Consider the following 19,893-nt stretch of genomic DNA (forward strand, 5'->3'; position numbering starts at 1 on the left):
GGAGCATTAGCTTTACTCAACATGTGCCAATCAGAAGCCTGCAAGACTTGTGATTGAGGAGTCAGATTTGCATACTTAAACCACCCAATTCCTTTTACAGGTGGTGTCCAAAAATTTTGCAGTCAGCTGGCTACTGATCAGATTTGGGAACTGACCACCTGAATTCCATTCCTCAATCTTGATCTAATCCCCATGATACTGATGCAATGATGTTCAGTTTCACACTTAGGTTTTTTTTTCTCCTTAATTAGTAGTAAATACATTGAATTGAGCTAAATACTTATCTGAAGTATTTAAGGTATTAAAGATATTAGTGAGTAATAATCTGAGAACACAGAATTTTTGAGTATTGAAGGTTTAGAAAATACTGGTAAGAGAATGTCATGCACTTATAGTGCGTCACGGTTGTTGAATGCAGCTTATACTAAGTGAAGTGAGATACTAACTCTTCTAATATGGGGATGAAGCGTAGAGAGCTGTCATGGCAATGTCAGGTTAAGTACCTCTAGTATTTTGTTAATATGGTAACGCGTGAATATTCTAATTCAACACAAAGTAAAACTATACATCGGACTGCTGCACTGAATCTTTTTATCTTATGCGTGAAACCTAGCTTCAAAAGTCAGCTTACATTACTCTTTGGTCCATTCTGTGCATCTCACAATACAGTAGATGAAGCAGAGTGTGGAACTACCACAGTATCTACATAAAAGAGATTAAAGCCGACAGGATTCCATTTTACAGCTCAATCATATTGTGTAAGCATGTGCTTATCCAAGCACGTACAAAATTGAAAGAGAGAATAAAGAAGGTAGGCAGATATAGGAAGCAGGAGCAATTTCAGTGAATATAAAAGGCTGCTAATGGTGGGGGCCCTGTCATAGTAAAGGCCTATCAGGGCACTCCCTCCATCTCTTGTACCCACTCATTTCACTCTAACTTGAAATGACTGAAGTCAAGTGCTGTCTAATTTCATTGTGCTCATTGCCAGATAAGGACTGTTCAAATTTCATAACGCCCTGCTTTCTGTTCAGCTGCTTTGTTAGCATGGGTAGTCTAATTCTATTTACTGATAAAGCCATTTTATTTTTTCTTTAAATATTTGCCTCTGTTGTGGACACAGCTGAGTTAAGCGCCTTGTGATAGAGAATTAATCAAAGCAATTTCTTTAGTGCTCTTTCTTCACATCAGAACAGCTGATTTTATCATAACCCAATTTCTTAATTCACGGTCACTGTTAAATAATATTTCATCAGAGGCAATGCGTCACACACGTTTGTCTCTTGCCTTGGAAATATTCAGGAATGAAAACTATGCAGTTTTTCAGGTGAATCTTCAACAGTGCTTTTCTTCTCTTATATTTATCCAGCATTTGACAAAAGGCACCTGTCATCTAGAAAAGTCCTAATTGCTGGGACGTCAAATTTCTAACTTCATTTATTTTTAGGGTAAAGGGTATGCTCACTAAGCTGAAAGCTAACATGACCAGAGACTCGAAGAGTTTTCAGTCAAGGCACAGCAAGGGTTAATTTAGGATCCAATTCCCAATTCACTGCTCCTTTGAAATGTCATAATAACAACCTGTTAAAGGCCACAACAGTGCAAAACCAAGCAACTCAACCTCAAAGTGTTACACCAAAATGGCAATTTTATTTCTTAGCTTTGCTGATAAGTTGTTTGTTGCATACACAGCTGAAAAGATACCTTGCTTGATTTTTAGATGTTTCCACATTTTGATGGCACTTCCAAATTAGAATCATATCAGATGTGTCTAAATGCAGACATAACTAATTATATTATCTTCAAATAATGCCTTACTGGCTCGAGACCTTAGCACTCAAGTACGAAACATAACCAATAGTGATCACCAATCAAAAATTAAGATGAGATCGAAGGTCACATCATTACAATTCACTACAAATTATTTCAACTAAAAGCTTTGTTTCTTTTGAACCTTTTGCAATATTTTATACTCTTGTACCCTGCCACCACAGCATAAGTGTTCTAAGGGGAGTGAATCAACTTGTTTTGTGACACCAAGAACAAATTGTCGATTACTGGGGAACTAGATGGTTTGTTTCATTCTAGAAAGTCACAGCCAAGAGAAATTAAGTTGCGTCATCCTTCCTTTGTTTGACTATAAGAGGGATATTTGATCTGCATAACCACTTTCCGTGACAACTGGAGTGCTTTTCATTAAAGTGTCATCCGAAATGTTTTACTCCCTTATGGAACAATGGTGTACTTTTAATGTTCAACTGTAGTTTAAAAAAAAGAATAACTTGTCAACACTTTACTTGGAAAGGGCCATTTAATGATGATGCCTTATTGATGGATAAATCTTGCATCAAAATGCAAAGATATTTTCATACAGCAACAACTCATAGTTGATAACCTCTTTAAAGCATAAAATGTCCCAAGCTCAGTCACAGGAAGATTATAAAGTTTGACATTAAGCCATATAAGGGGATTTAAGATTGATGGAAATATCTTGGCCAAAAAGATAGGTTTTATAGACTGACTTAAAACAGCAAAGGCAAATAGAGAGGCACAAGAGCTAGGAAAGGGGCTCCACATCTGAGAACCTTAAGTGCTGTTTCACAGGAGTCACTATGAGGACCTCTGCTTTTCCTGGTATTTATTAATGACATAAGCATGGGTGTCCAGGGTGTAATTTCAAAATTTGCAGATGACACAAAACTTGTAAATACGGTGAAATTTATGGCAGATAGTTAAAGCTTCAAAAAAAATGTAATGCAGAAAAATGTGACGTGATCTACTTTTTGAGGAAGAATGAGAAAAAATAGAAAACAAAAGGTACAATTCTGAAGGGTTCCTTCATAGTTCCAAACATCAGTATTGCTGAAATAGGGGACATGCTGTAGAAGCTTGTTCTCTTGCACTCATCAGGACACATGTAAGAATGTCAAAGGCAGCAACAAGTTATATCACTAATTGGTTGCAGAGCTGACTGTGAGTGGTCGAGGGTTCACATGGAGAATACGTGAGGGAATCAATGTAACCCATAGTCCTTTTTTTTAAATTAAAAGAAAAGGCACAACGCCTAGATATGTTCCTTTATCTTTGAGAAGACAGGTCTTTGAGCATGTACAGATGTAGCTTCTAGCAAGTTTAATAATAAGCTTATATTGGTTGTTAGTATAATTATTAGTGCATTTGGGGTTGTTCCACAAGTGTTGTCCAAACACAGGATGACATCTAATTTTAGGCATTACATTCTGAGTTTTACAAAACACACTTTGGTCGAGGACTCTGCTATTGTGAACAGCCTGCAATTCTGCAGGAAAAAGGGACATGTCCAGACATTGCACCTTTCTCAGACTGAACAAAAATGTGGAGGACAACAATTACTCCATGGTTGTGATTTAACCAATTTGATTCAAATTAACAACCGATCAACACCCTTTTATCATACGGTATAAATGCTGTTCCCTTTGAAATCTGTCATTCTTGTATCTGCCCTTAAAAGTGCAAAACAGAAAGCTTTTGATAGTGTGTCTCTTGTTCTTCGACAATTCAGGAGATGTAGGGGCACACCTCCAACCTGGGAGAGCTGTATCTACATGAGTCACTGGAAGGGGCATGGCAGGTCGAGGAAAGCAATTGTAAAGCATCTGGGATCCTGTGCTTTATAAACAAGACTGCAGAATATAGACCCAAGGGGGTATGCATAAAATACTGGTTCATCCTTAACTCGAATACTGTATCTGGTCTGGTCACCACACCATAGATGAAGGCATTAGAGGGAGTACAGAAAATATTCAAAAGAACAGACTCAGCGATGAGAAACTTCAGTTACATGGATTGACTGGAGATGCTGGGGCTGTATCCCTTGACGAAGAGAAGATTAAGAGTTGATTTAGTAGAGGGCTTCAAAATGACTAAGATAGAGAAAATAGAGAGAAGCTATGAACAAAAACAAAATTGCTGGAAAAGCTCAGCAGGTCTGTGTGAAGGAAACAAAAGTTAACATTTCAGGTCCGGTGAGCCTTCCTCAGAACTGAGACACCAGACCCGAAACGTTGACTCTTTTTTTTCCTTTGCAGACCCGCTGAGCTTTTCCAGCAACTTTGTTTTTGTTCCTGATTTACAGCATCCGCAGTTCTTTCGGTTTTTACTTAGACAGAAACTATTTTTTTTTTCACAAAGTTCATGAACCAGAAGGCACTGATTAAATTTGAGTAGTAAAAGAAGCAGCAGTGATGAGGGGAAAAATTATCCTGGAGTGGATGGAATCTGGAATTAAATGCCTGAAAATGTTGTGAAGGCTGATTCAGATATGGCTTTTAAAAAGAACTGACAATGATTGGAAGGAAAGGAATTTGCAGGGATACCAGGAGAAGGCAGGGGAATGGAAGTAAGTCGCTTTTAAAGGCAATCTGGGCAGACACGATGGCCAAATGGCCTGCTTTTCTGCTGTAACCATTCTATGATATTTAAGCAGAAGTATTGCTGCAGGTCTGCAAAGGATTAATGAAACAGCAGGTCTCGTCTCATTACAAAAAAACAAATAGTACCTAGTAAAACTCAGTGAAAGTTGGATCTTCTAATAACCCCATTAAGTCTCAGAAAGTTATGAAGTAGGTTTTTGCTGTTGCAACCTTACACACAAACACTGCCCTTAAAAGAGATAGTAGGAACTGCCGATGCTGGAGAATCTGAGATAACAAGGTGTAGAGCTGGATAAACAGAGCAGGCCAGGCAGCATCAGAGGAGCAGGAAAACTGACGTTTCGGGTCTGGACCCTTCTTCCTCTTATTGCTTAACAATAAGATGTTGAGTGGAGCCACATGCCATTGTGTCTCACTTAACGCATGTCAATGGGCAAGATGGCCGTGATAATGAAACGGTTAGACTGTTTAAGTCATGTGATGGGATTCACCTTCCCCGCAAATTCTCATTCCCACCATCCATAAACATAGGGTGGATTTTTCCATTTTTAAGTTGTGTTATTTTGGAGGAGTTTCATGGCGTGTGTCCCATTCAGAATGAACATTCTCTCGTGATTTTGTGCTCCCCTCCTCATTAATTATACAACTGGCCTCTTTGGCGTTGTTCTAGTGCAGGAGAGGTGAAACTCACACTGTGGCCAGGACCTTGGGTGTGCAAGTTGCTGGCACCATTTTAAAGCCCAACTGCGCAACATTTCAAAAGCTACAACTAAGAACTGTCCTCTTATGAAACTGAAACATCTCAGAAATTGAAGCTGGCACCCTGCTTTCCAGTCAGTGGCCTGGAGGTCCTGGTAGACAGGGTGGTTGAGGGGAGGTCCATCCTCTGCCTGGCGGACCACCAGCGGAGGCCACAGCACCAAAAATAGCAGACTGGGTCAGCATTGTCTCCAGGGTCAGACAGAATGCAAGGCAGCATTTACTGATCTTCTGCACTCTGCAAGAGTACAGGCTGCCATCTGCTCTCTGCTGCCTTACATTCACTCTAACTCTGTCACTGCACACAAACCTCACCAGCATTCATTGACTACCAACCTCACTGTTGCATGCAGCATCTCCACTCACTGGCTCTCATGTGGCTCATCCTCCACAATCTCTCATTCTTCCTGCCCTCTGGCTAAAACATTTTGCAATCCACACCAAAGGTTGGCAGCCATGAAGTAAGCGCAAAGTCAGCGTGTGCAAAAAAAAAACAATGTTGTAAGGTACATCCTGTGTAGATGCATGCGGTGTCTTTATGTCTCTGTGGGCAAAGTGACCTGGCAAAAACATGTAAGGGATCGATGCCATTGAACCTCAACATGAACTACTGAAAGACTGAAGTGGGATTCCAACATCAGCCACGAAAATGTGGTGAGGCTGGTTGTTTGTTGATATTAACTTTGGTGGTCAAAGGATGAAAGAGGATGCTGTCAGGAACATGTTGGTGAAGGTACATTAAAATGGAGGGCCAGAAAGGCATCCACCAGGAAACCACTCTTTCAAGTTGGGAATTGTCACCGGCTGGTTTCTCAGGAGAGGAGCTACATATAAATGAGTTGAGTTGGGATATTATTGAGATGCAAATGCATGGAAATACAACAGTCACTGCTTATCACTAAAATTCTGATTTCACCATTGAAACCTTAGGGGGAGAATTGGATTTTTTTTCCTTAATGTCAACAATCAAATTTTTTTTTTCAATCTTGCCATATTTTCTCATATTTCACATCATTGTCCATGCTTTCAGGTGTTTCTAGCTCAAACAGAACTAAAAGTAGTTGGCGACAGAGATAAAAAAAAAGTATCCTACAAATGAATACCACCCTAGGAAATCTTAAATCATTACTGTCTTGACTTGTTGTGTTTATATAGTTGAATAATGTAATAACATAGTGAACATTCTTCAGTTTTCATCAGAAAAATAAAGCAGCTAATGTCATCATTTCTGTGGTATGTTGACTGTAGAAATTTTGAAACCAAAATGCAGAAGTGCAATTAGTTTTGCTACACGCTTTAAAATGAATCTTTTTGTTTTCTTTCTTTACCTGGAATATGCTTTGCCCATCCAATGATGACCACTAGTTCTCGATCAGCCAGATCACACAGTGTAGTGAGGGCCTTGATGTCACTCTCCGGAATGGTGGGATCAGGCATGGCATAGATCTTCTCTGGCTCAGCCACAAGCAAGTGTGAGACAATCTTGTTGACTAGAATAGAAGGCCCAGGCAAAAGAAAGCGAGAAATGTTTGCGTCAGTTTCGACAGCCTCATCACTCAGGGAATTGAGTAGCTGCAAGCAGTATCTCTTGGTAAATCTTATTTAATGTTGCCTTAATTAGAATCAATACAACCCAATTTTCATCAAAATGGCTTTGTTATGCACAAATAATCAATCAGGATCCAGAAAATCTCTTAGACTACATCCAAGTGCAAGACATACTACACTTCCTGACACAAGTTGAAAATTGACCACGTATTTTATAAATGTTGTGTTTTTGGATAAGCTGCTAATTAAATAAACTGAAGAAAATTAACACAACAGCTTTTCGATAATGAGTAATGATAAGCAAGTGCTAAGACTCGCCAAAATAAATGGCTCACAGAACAACGCAATCTTATTAAGATTCGGTTGTATTAAAGAGGAAAAAGGATTGCTAAAAAAGAGAAATTAAGTATTTAGTAAAGCTAAATAGGCATCGAGAAATTTATGTCCTTTTAAGCTGACCTTTTTTAATATAAGCTTTAAACACCTTACCTAGCAATTTTAACGAGGGGGCGGAATTATACATATATCTCATAAATCACGAATATCAAGTTAAGTATGATCACAGACATCGTCGATAGTCAGCTGTGTATAGACCTATGTACTTTACAACCAGATGAGGCGTTTAGTCAAGTGGCATGACAGACAGACATTACAGTTAATTGTTTGTCTGGATTAGTGTACAAAAGAAGAAGATTCAAATTTCAAAAATACTACAATGGCACAGGAAATGTATTGTGCAATATAACTACAATATTTATTTACTGTTAAAAAAGTATTTTAGAACAAGACCTTTTTTTAAAAAAAAAAATCCACTGCTAGTTCCTCTGAATTTTATATAAAGTCTAGGGAAACTTAAGATGATGTCACATCTCACAAAGTAAAAAGCGAACACTGTTCATTTGTGAGTGCTCTGTCCGAAGGTACGTCGCATGGCTCATTGACTAGTCATCCTGAGCTGTTCCATTTTGGTTTGCCAATGGTAGTTTTACATTGCCTTCACTCTCAGGGCAACATGAGGAATGACACAATTGTTACAGGACTGAAGGAAGCCAGTCAGCCCATCCTGTCTGCGCTGTTCTCCTACGATCATTATGATTTCATCATTCTCCTGTCCTTTCTCCATACCTGTGTACATTGTTTCTATTTAAATAATCATCCAATGCCCTCTGGAATATCTCAATTGACTCTGCCTCCACCAAGTTTCCTGGCAGTGCACTCCAGATCTGAACCACTCGTTGCATGAAAAAGTTTATTCTCGCATCATTATTGCCATGTCTGCAAATCACTTGAATCTGTGCCTCCTCAATCTCAATCCTTTTATGAGCCAACATGATTTTGAAAGCGTCTGTCAGCTCTCAGCATTCTTCTCTGCAAGAAAAGCAGTCGCAACCTTTCCAATCTTTCCTCATAACTGAAGTTTCTCATGTATGGAACCATTTTTTGTAAACCTCTTCTGCCTGTTCTCCAATGCGTTCACACCCTTCCTCTAGTGTGCTGCTCAATATTGTGCACATTTATTCCATAAGTTACAACTTTTCTCACAAGTCTGCTGTGTGGCACTGTATCAAATACCTTTCAAAGTCCACGTACACTACAGCAACAGTGTTACCCCCATTAACCTGTCCGGTACCTCTTTTAAAAGCTCCATAATGCTATTCAAACACAATTTCCCCTTTAGAAATCCATGCAGGCTCTTTCTAAACAACTCCGCTTTTTCCATGAGACTATTAATTCTATTATTTCTAGAAGCTTCACCACTACTGACGTTTAACTGACACTGGGCTTATCCTTACAACCTTTTCTGAACATGGGCATAATGTCATCAATTCTCCATTCCTCTGAAACCTTCTCCACCTATAGGGAGAGATGAAAAGTTATGGCCAAGGCTCGAGAAATTTCTAATCTCTCTTCATTCAATACCCTTAGAGACTGGCTTCATGCTTTCCTTAGCCAGAACAGGTAATTAATCTGTGCTGTTGGCATTATTCTGCATGCTAGCCATATAGCCAACTCTGATAGCCTACCCATTGAATATATTATCCTCCACTTCCATAAACTTAGTATTGTATACCCTAAGATCCACCATATTACATTTTTATATATTCAGTAAGGAAATCTGACAGGCAGGGTGCACACCCTTAAGAATTACAGATATCTGCTTTTGAATTTTTCAGATAAACTAAATAAACAAAGTTTTGTTCCTTAATTTAAAATTAAAACTTTAAAGGAATTTATCATTCTAAACACTGAAGGTTTAAGGAAAACACTCAAGAAAAAAAAATACTAAGCATGTTCAGTTATTAGGATATATATATTAAAATTTTGATTCTGATGGTCAAGACTTCATTGCAAAATATTAATATAATGTAATTTACAGAAATGTAAATGTGAAGGCAGTGTTTCATCAATATGGTATATTACACCACCCTTGTAAAAGTGTGAGCTCTAGTTCAACTAACATCTGAAATTCCATGAATTGCTTTCAGCTATACTTAATTATTTATTAGTTAATAGAAGAAATATACCAGAAAATATAAACAGCCACTGCCTTGTCCATGGCTATGCACAACTGTGCTCAAAAATCACAAAAGCCATGCAATAAAATTATAGTATCTTTCTCATGGTCAAAAGAATTATTAATATTGGCCCATACACATATGATTTTAAATTACTTGCCAATAAAATATAAATCTAATCAACTTAAAAGAAATAATCTAGTTATTCAATCAGTTTTGCAATGCATCATTAATGATATTTTGTGCAATATTTATTCTTTGCAGTTTTTGTTAACTGTCACATAAGGAGAAAGGCGAGAAAGCACACAATATTTAACGCGCACTTTCTTGACGGCAAAGCCTCATCATAAAAGCTTAAAGATTTATAAAGACAATATCCAGCTTATGCAGGATTTGTAATCTTCATTCTAGTGTTTTGAGTTTAACACTATGGTTAGCTTAGAGGCTCAGAGGAAACATACCACAGATATGTTTAATACTGTCAATATTTAATATGTTTGACATTGTTTAATAATCCTCATTTTAAATCACAGACATGAGGCCACAAGTACAAACAAAATGACAATTTAAAGACATTTAGAACTTTTTGGAAAGCACAAAATAAAACAAAATCTCTTTGATATGTCCAATCTATCTTTTACTAACCAAATTCCAATTCAAAATAAAATACATTTTCAGCGCATTGCTGCAAGAAGCTTTGTCTTTTAACTGAACAGCATAGGAAAAAAATATACGGACAATTCAAAATATTTCCACGTGGCTGTACATCATTTTTCGCAAAGTATACCAAGATACCCTTGATGAAAAATAAACTCTGGCGATTTATAAAATGGAGACTGGATTAGCTTTGCCTATTATCACTCCCATCTGTTTGCAAACTCTTTAACTGGTTATGTGTGCAGGGTGAGTATACTGAAATAGATAAGACATGTCATTGTTTCATTAGATTGTAAATTAATGTGCTGAAGCTGTATATGTTAATGGACATCCTGTACAATACAACATAAATTAATTTGTTGTCCTCACATGGCTTTTTGGCTGGTTGAACCAGCTGAGGGTTCAAGTAAGGGCTGTTCTCTGCATCTATCCTGCGCTTATACTTCTGCCGTCCTCCACGTACTCTATCTAAGCGCACGCCTGGAAAAGAACAAAAATAATGTTTAATAAATACATGGGAAGTATAATTGTTCATTACCAAATCAACGGTGCACTATGATGGGTGATCTAAATTAAAGGGCTCCAGGAATGATATACTGTGTAAAACTTTAAAAATGACATCTTTAGGACAAGTAACTTTACAATAAATCAATAAATGATGTTAATTTATACCTGTATAATACTGCTTAAACCAGATTTTAAATTGTGCTATCAGTAAAAAGCAACATATTCAATGCATTGCTAGCAAGTGCAAAACAAATCCAACAAAACATTTTAACAACAAAATAATGTACATGGTATTATATCTCTATACACCTTCCCCTTGATTTAGAAATTACTTCAATTAGTAACCAAAGTTCTAGGTAGCTTGCTTTTGTTTCAGGAAGAGATGTACAGTAATGCTGATTAGGAAGACAGCAAAAGTTTTGAAAGATATTTCTATCAAAAATAAGAGAAGCACACTGAGGAAAATAGCTTCCATTGGGAATATTTCCTAGCCAAAACGTAACATCCACATACTGTAAATAAAAACATTATAAAAGAAATGGAATTTATCAAGTTATTTTTGCTGAATCAAGGGGAAGAAATTTTGCATTGATAACATTTTCTATCTAAAATTAAATTTTAAACAAATGCTCAATGTTATTCTGCTTATCCTAATGATCTTCACTTACTTTCTGAATAAAGTACAAACTTTTCTAATACAGACAGCGTAAATTGCAGGAATATTTACAGCAGGTAAGCAGAATGACATTTTAAACCAATTGTGTTTTTAGCATTCTATAACTGCTAAATGAAAGATGAAATTATGGTTTATACCAAATCCGAGCAGGATCACTGCCTTAAGGACAATCTATCCTTTTAATTTATTGACATCAGAAGAAATCTAATTTAATAATATTAAATTTCTCCTGGGAATATATAGTCACCAAGGAAACCAGCTAACAGGAAGTGTCAATGATTTTGTTTTGTTGTTGCTTTGAATATAACAGCAACTTTGAAAAATGTTGCATGGTTCAAAACTGTCTAAATTTTGCCAATCACTCACATCACCATCATGAAATGGGCTGCCTCCAACAGCCCACAACAGGTCAGAGGTTTTAATTGAACAACATCTCTTTCTGTCGTTACAACAAAAGGCAAGCAGGAAAAATGACTCTGGCAAGATAGCTCAGAGTCTAGCAATGTCCAATTTCTCATTAGGTCTAAGCAGCTATCTAGCTGCTAATGCTGACAAGCCTTGAACCTTTTATTTTTGCTCAGAAATTACTTTGGCAGGAACAGGAATACAGCTTCATCACAGACGCCTGACTGCTGTTGCATTAACCTGAATGAGACCTCAAAGCCTGGCTTTTCGGTGTGGTGGAAATGTGCCCGAATGCAACATGTACAGTCTTTTGTTATCCCAGCAGACACCTGGAGCAAAGGGAGGGCACCATAAAGCTATGCACATTAGTAACCTGATTATTTGTGTCTCTACGCACTTGTATCAATTGGGAAAGGCATAGGAGAAAGTAAACCATTTACTAAACTGTAAATAAAAGGCAATTACCAAGCAAGTAGGTTAATACATACGGTACCATATGTGCCAAAACTGTTGCGCTCAAACTTCAAAGCAAGTCATATGCTGAAGTAAGAAAACACCAAAATTTTTCATCCTGATTTATCTATATCTCATCTTCAGTGGTCTCCAATCGAAATCTATAGAACTGATCTGTTGTGCCTCAAAGAGAGTAGGATATGCCTAAAAATTTGAAAGTAAATTGTACACGTGGGTCTATTGAAGTGAGATGCACAAGAGCATTTGAACACACTTTTCATGGTATGAATCTTGTCCTGTTTGGCACCCAATCTTCTGTGTGTTTTAGTAGCTCCACTGATGTTTCTCCTTCACCTGCTGAGATCGTTGGATAGCTGTACTACATATACTTTCAGTGTTATTGTAAAACTGAGTTTTGCCTATGCACTGCAAGTTGCATTGTTCAGTATCCTGCCCTACAAATACAAACAGTGTTGAAATTGAGTTATGCAAATTTGGGATCGGATTTGGATTCTAATACCTCATCCCCATGAACAGAAGGCTTTGCTGCTATTCTGTCTGTATTTAGGATCTGCAGCATTTTACAGATCTAGAAATATGATCGTGCCTAAAAATGACTCAAATAGGATGAAGCAGAGGAGACGAGTCCACCAGTGAATCCTTAAATAAAGCATGTTGGCCATCATAGCTTTTTTGCCAAAACGACTGGCAATGTAGCTTTATTTTGTCTTGCCCTATGCCCTCGACACGACACTCTATCCAACACAGACTGAGTGGTCAGCTCCATTCAAATCTGTCACATCTGTAATGGAAGCTCAGATAGTTGGCATCTTGGCAGTGGGTGCCAATGTTTGCAGAGCTTCAGAACTTACTAAAATTACCATATCAATGTCTAGGAATCATATCTACATAAATTATTCATTGCTTTAAACAGTTCTGTATGATTACAGGGAACACCAATCCAAAGTGCAGATGGTGCACTTCTGGTTCGAAATGAACATGTGCTTCTTGCCCACAATACTGGAAGCTTATGTGCCTGTTTAGAGCCTGGGTGTGAAATGTCAATGCCACAATGTCGGAGTTTTAATGAGAGCAGAACAGAACAACATTCAAAACCATAGCACCTGCAGAATAAACCCTTATTTCTGCTATACCACAGAAGTGATTAGTTAACTATATTTATTACCTTCATCTCACTAGCAAGGTTTCAGTTTAATGTTCTTTTACATAGTGAAATGTGGTTTAATGTTTCACATTAAAGACTCTAAATTTAACTGGGACGCTCCTATTGGTGAACTACACTCAAAAAAAAAGTTGCTTATAAATGGAAGAAGAAAGGAATGTGCCATATGAATGACATATGACAACATTTAATGCAAGAACATTGACCGAAAAACAATAAGAGAAACATATTTGCCATGATTCTCAGTTCTTGTATACTTGTAAAGAGTTTATTTGGTCTGATAAAGCATCATGTGTTTCAGAATTTAGTGACATGTATGGGCAAACCATTTAGAAGGCAAATTATTTGATGCTATAATTTTTGGTCCTTTTAAGGCGATCACTTTAAAATTAACAGAAAGCTCTGTAAAAGAATCTGCATCGGCATGTGTCCTCAGAACTGAGTGATTCAAAGGTTTTTATTTATAGTGAGATGTATTTCAAATACAACCGCTATATTTAGAGGATCAAGATTTTGTACACACTCCCTCCCTAAAGCATCCGAATCATTGCAGTGTCACTCTACGTAACATCACCAAACTAGAGTTCTGCTCAGTCCCTAATGCTCTGAGGCCTGGTGATGGTTATTATTGGAGCTGTTGAGTGAAGTTTGTTCTGTGCACAACTTGAGGAGACTGAGGATCATTGGAACAAGTCTGTGTTAAATCTACCGGACTAAAGAAATGTTTCAATACTTTGACTGCAGTGATTTCCTTTACTACCAATACAACCATTACTTTTAACAGTATAGTATAACCCTCTGCCCCAAGTAAAACACATACTTCTTTTCCCATCCCTCACCTAAAAAAGTATAAAATATCTTTCACTTAATTTTGTGAATCCTTTCTGATAATGTAAAATGGTATCATGTAACCAATGCAGTTGAATGTAATTTACATTCAAAGGTTTTAAGTTCAAATGTACTATGGGAACTTTTAGTGGATATCGAAAGTGTATTTGTAAAGAATGTAATAGCAAAGCATTTAAAAATACGTAACGTGGTAATATATGATATGTAGATGGCATGATGGCTCAGTGGTTAGCACTGCTGCCTCACAGCGTTAGGGACCTGGGTTTAATTCCACCCTCAGGTCTGTGTGGAGTTTAGACATTCTCCTTGTGTCTGCTTGGGTTTCCTCGGTGTGCTCAGGGTTCCTCCCACAGTCCAAAGATGTGAAGGTTAGGTGAATTGGCCATGCTAAATTACCCAAGGTGTCCAGGTATGTATAGGTTAGACGGATTAGCTATGGATTAAGCAGGGTTATAGGGATAGGATAGGGGGTGGATCCTAGTTTGGTGTGGATCCGATGGGCCAAATGGCCAGCTTCCACACTGTGTATGATCAAGCAGAGTCAGTATAGTTTCACAAAAGGGAAATTATGCCTGTCAAAGTTACTAGAATTCTTTGAGGAGGTAACAAGCAGAATGGGTAAAGAGGAAGCAGTAGATGTAGTATACTTAGATTTCCAGAAGGTGTTTGTAAGGTACCACACATTAGGCTACTTAATAAGATCAGAGTCCACAGTGTTGGAGGTAGTATATTTACATGGATAGAGACTGTCTAACTAAGAAGACAGAGAGTTGGAATAAGGGGAGTGTGGGGGGGTAGGATTTTCAGGATGGCAACCTGTAACTAGTGGAGTGTCACTGAAATCAGTGCTGGTACCATAATTATTTGCGATAAATATTAATGTCATGGATGAGGAAAGTGAACGTATTAAAGTTAAATTTACAGATGACACAAAAGTAGATGGGAAGGTAATGGTGAGGCTATCACGAAGAGTCTGCAGAGGGATACAGACTGGTTAAGCAGGTGGGGAAAAGTCCTGACAGATGGAATGTAACATGGGAAAGTATGAGGCTATGCACTTTGGCAGGAGAATTAGAAGAGCTGAATATTATTTCAAATGGAGAAAGACTGCAGGAAGCTTCAGTACCAAGGGATTTGGGAGTACATGTGCATAAATCACAAAAATCTGGCTTACAAGTTCAGCAGTAACAGGGAGGCAAATAGACAGTTGAAACTAAACCATGAATGCTGGAAAAACATCCAGATTTGGTAACACCTTTGGTGAGAGAAACAGTTGACTTTGCAAGTTCAGCATTATCTGTGTTTCTTTCAAATTTCCAGCATCTGCAGTATTTTGCCTTCAAATTGAATGTTGGCCTTTATTTCAAAGGAATGGAATATGAAAAGAGGGAGGTTCTCTGTTTTCTCCTTCACAGATGCTGCCAGATCTGCTGAGCTTTTCCAGCACTTTGGTTTTGTTCATGAGAAGAGGGAGTCTGGCTAAAGCTATACAAGACTCTAATCAAATCACAGCTGGAATACAGTTTTAGGCTCCTTAAAATGTAGGAAATATTAGCTGGAGGCAGTTCAGTCAAGGCCTGCTCAGTTGATCTTGGTATGTAGGGATTTCCTTCTGAGAAGAATTAAGTAGGTTTTGCCTGTACTCATTGGAGTTTAGAAGAATGACAGGCAATCTTATTGAAACGTACAAGATTCTTAGAAGACTTTATAAGGTAGATTATAAAAAGGTCGTTTCCCCTTCTGGGAGATCCTAAAGCCAGAGGGCATTATCTCAGAGTAAAGGGGTGCCCAAATATGATAGAGATGAGGAGGAATTAAAAAAGGCTGAGATAGGCAGTCATGGAATCAAGAGTTATGGGAAACAGGCAGGAAAGTGGAGGTGAGAATTATTAGATCAGCCATGACCTCATCAAAAGGCAGAGCAGGCTCAATGGGCTGAATGGCTCCTATGTCTTTTGATCTGATGGTTAATTTCATAACGCATTCACATGTCATTCCTTGACTATTACTTTGACAGTTCCTTCAGTTGAACCATCAGGCAGAAGGACATTAGGTGAGCACCTTGTTTGCTTACAACTGCAATCACCAAAGTTTTCAAGTTTACGTTCCATAGAGGTACAAGTTGGTTTGCAACCTCACTGTTTTGCTTAATTTTCTACCATGGGTTTGAAAGTAGCAAACAGTCATTTCAAATGGTCAAAAGTCAGCAATACTTGTCATAAACAAATAATAAATCACAATTGATATAATTTACAAGGGTTAGTTACTTTCCAACTGCAGTGACCTGAACAGCGAAGTAACTCAACAGCTTGCAATCCACAACAACATGCCTTTCCCTAGATGTGCAATCTTTATTTCTTTCCCACTCTCACCCATTTTCTGATTACAGGTTCCACACTGCAGCACTGTTACTGGAATCAATGCTGGAAATTTGCCCCACCCTCTCGAATTTTATTTTCAACTTTCAGCTTTTCTCATTACATTCTGACCAACAGTGTTACATTTCATTTCACCAACTCAAAAATGTAAAAACTTTTATGTTTAAATGAGTTAAAGATTCCTATTTAGCATGAGGGTACAATGGCACATTGGACTGATTAAAACAGCTCAAGTTTTTTTAAGTTAACAGTTCAAAATAGCCACTATTTTATCTAGACTTGTTCTGTCATTACTAACAAAGATCTTATTGAACTTCCTCAGATTTTTTTATGTGTATATATACACACACACATATACATATAAAAAAATCTGAAAATTATTTTCAACTTTGGCAGGGCTGAAAATGCCATTTAGGGATTTTTTTAAAAAAACTAATTCTAAGTATATTGTTTTAAAAATAAATTCTAAAATTACAGTAGCATGTTCAATTAGCATCAGCTGAATTCCAGTTTGGAGTGTACAAATAAACGTGTTTAAGCACAGAAGTTACTTCCAGTCTGCTCGATGTACTGACTCGTAGTGGCAAATCTTGATAAAATGAAGCTGGAATTCACTGCTTGACGCAATAAGGCATTTAGAGAAAACAATAAATTCACAAACCACCTGGCATAAACAGGAAGGTAAGAGTCGGTGTAACTGGGCTCAACCTGGCTTTACCTGCTACATCCATAAATTCAAAGTGAGCCTCAAAGTCAAAACTTTTAAAAAAAACTTACGTCAGAACATGCATCATGCTTTTAACTGGTATGAAAGTTATTCTACTGTAAAAGTGTGAATTTCTCAATGTTTTAGCACTTTCTCCCATAATAATTTGTACAAAATACTTTGACTCCCATGCTTTATATAGCAGATCTCCACTTTTCACTATCAAACTATGAGAAACACGGAGCACTGTAAACACTCCAGGTTAACAATAAAGAAACATGGATTGAAAATTTCACTTCTTTTCACCTTTGATTAGATGCTCTCACATAATTCTTTTTATCAGATGTTGTAGAGTAAAAATCCAGCCTTGGTTTATATTTTAAAATGATCAATTTTACGGGAGGCACATGATCGGTAGTAAAAAAATGTTACAAGGCTGATTTTTAATTCCAGAGGTCACATGGAATCCTGCAAGGCACCTACAACAATTTATAATTAACAAACACGTTTTTAGTCTGTGTTCAACTAAAGCTCCACTTTGTGTATTGTTTTTTGATGCAAATAGAATTAGGCAACAATAAACAAATTTGTTTTGCATTTTAATTTTCATGTTATTCAAATAGCACAATTTAGCAAACTCAATGTCTTCTCTCTTTTTTACCACCTCTCCATTCCCCAGAGGTTCAGCAATTCCCTTTGGGAGAAACTCTATGGTTAACTGAAACAGCTTGTCTCTGCATCCTACGGCTTAGCTGCAACAGCATTAGAACCACCAGATGTCTGCCCTATCCCCAACTTACAAAATGGCTAGTCCTTATTCTACCATTTCACCTGATACATACACTTAGAGGACAGTAACTACATGGCTGCGTGTTCACATGTGCTCTTTTATACTTGCCATGCCATAACATTTAGTTTTACATATTTTTCTGCTTAAATATTGACTTTTATTTTTATTTTGAATTGTATGATTCATCTTTTAAAATATCAATACACAGAACATTTCTGTAAAATATCCACTGCCCAGAAAAATTACAAACTTCTTCCACCTTTGTTTATTCAAGTATAGGTACAGTGCACATGTTATTAAGAGATGATACTTGATAACATTTAGTGCGTAATATTGAAATGTTTCTAATCTAATATGATGCTATGTTGAAACAGGCTCGGTAAGGGTCTAGACCCGAAATGTCAGCTTTCCTGCTCCTCTGATGCTGCTTGGCCTGCTGTGTTCATCCAGCTCTACACCTTGTTGTCTCAGAATCTCCAGCATCGGCAGTTCCTACTATCTCTAAAGCCAACAAGTTAGTTTTGACAATAAAAAGTATCCAAGACCCCTTATCTCCCTGTTCGAGATGAGGCTATTAAAAATTGCGTTTAAGTTCTACACTGGATTCAGATTTCAGCTTTTATATATGGCATTGAAATTTTAAGAAAATAGAAATTGATGGTTTAAATGGCTGGGAAACCATCTGTAGAGGATATACAGACAACAACTTAGAAATATATCATGGACAAGAATTAACAACATATATAGTTTTTCAGTGAGTCAGGATAGAAAATTATTTAGATCATGATCAGTTTAAAATGAAATCTCTTTACCTTAAACCAAATATAATCACACATTTTCCATGTGATTTTTCTATTCAGATGTCTTTGAATATAGAATGTGGAAAGATCACTGTCTTGTTGTCCTGAACTACCATCATAGTGTACTTGTCAACGTTTTACCATGCGAGTCTGATCAGAGATATGTGTTGGGATTCAAAGTTACACTGAGATAACAAGGTGTAGAGCTGGATGAACACAGCAGGCCAAGCAGCATCATAGGAGCAGGAAGGCTGACGTTTTGGGCCTAGACCCTTTTCTGATGAAGGGAGTTTAGGGTGACAGAACTTATACAAGGGGCGGGGGGGGCGCATATAGCATATTTTATGTCACTGAGCCATCTACTGATTCCAAACTGTTGACACAGAAGCTTCATTTTCATTTAGTAGAGAATGCAATGTTTCTCTCTTTCATTGTCAAGCATTTTAAAAAAAGGTTCCACAACATTTTATGTCACAATGGCAGAGATCATTGCTCCTGGGATGAAATATCAAACTGGTGGATTAACATATTACAGCTAATAGCAGTAGACTGTAATATTGGTACTTAGGTTTAAAAGTCTTAATATGGCACCAATTTCTTAAAAACTGCATAGTCTGGTATGTATTATCAGTTTTACGTGAGAGAATTTCATTTTTAAACCAGGTAAATTTAAAAGTAATTCAGAAACAACATTAGAATAAATAAAATTTGTGGCGAACAGAGTTTAAGTTAAAACAGATAGCTGCATGAGAGACACCAAAGATCTTTGTAAATCAATATAGATGCAGTGCACGTTGGAACTCTCTGAGGTAATCTCCTGCAGGGACTAAACCTTCCAAATGACTCCCTCTCATTAAAGACCAACTAAAATCTAGTTTCATGCTAGATTTGGAACTGCATAAAGCTTGATTACTGATGTAGTTTGCATTGGAGCCAGACCTTTCTCTCCTCACCCTATGCACATGTTACAACACTGTCCAGGCTAATAAAGACTTCTGTCACAGCAGTTGCCTTCATCCTCTGAGTCACATTCTTCTCTCTAAGTGAGGAAAAAAACTCAAGAATCCCAGTCTGGACCAGGAACAAAAAGGAATAGACTGCAAGTCATCTGCTTCTTTTGTTCTATTGGGGTTAAATTTAATATCGCCTGACAAAGGGTGATGAGATTGCAACATGCAATTAACCAATGCCCATTCAATATGATGATTACCACAGTAGGAAGCCCGAAATCATAAGAAGTTAGCATCAGTTAAA

The 19,893-nt window shown here is 37.4% G+C and overlaps 1 protein-coding gene across 12 annotated transcripts in view; it reads right to left on the reverse strand.

Annotated features, from left to right (window-relative positions):
• LOC109916298 (estrogen-related receptor gamma) overlaps window positions 1-19,893 on the reverse strand; it is a 233,776-nt gene that overhangs the window by 33,374 nt on the left and 180,509 nt on the right. For all 12 annotated transcript variants that reach the window (XM_048601200.1, XM_048601201.1, XM_048601204.1 and 9 more), the window contains 2 exons: window positions 10,262-10,372; window positions 6,500-6,661 (listed from right to left, as the gene is read on the reverse strand). In XM_048601200.1, coding sequence (XP_048457157.1) covers window positions 6,500-6,661; window positions 10,262-10,372 — 273 coding nt within the window. The remainder of the gene's footprint in view (window positions 1-6,499; window positions 6,662-10,261; window positions 10,373-19,893) is intronic.

This window comes from Rhincodon typus, chromosome 9 (assembly GCF_021869965.1).
Source record: "Rhincodon typus isolate 14 chromosome 9, sRhiTyp1.1, whole genome shotgun sequence".
In the NCBI taxonomy this organism is placed as follows: domain Eukaryota; kingdom Metazoa; phylum Chordata; class Chondrichthyes; order Orectolobiformes; family Rhincodontidae; genus Rhincodon; species Rhincodon typus.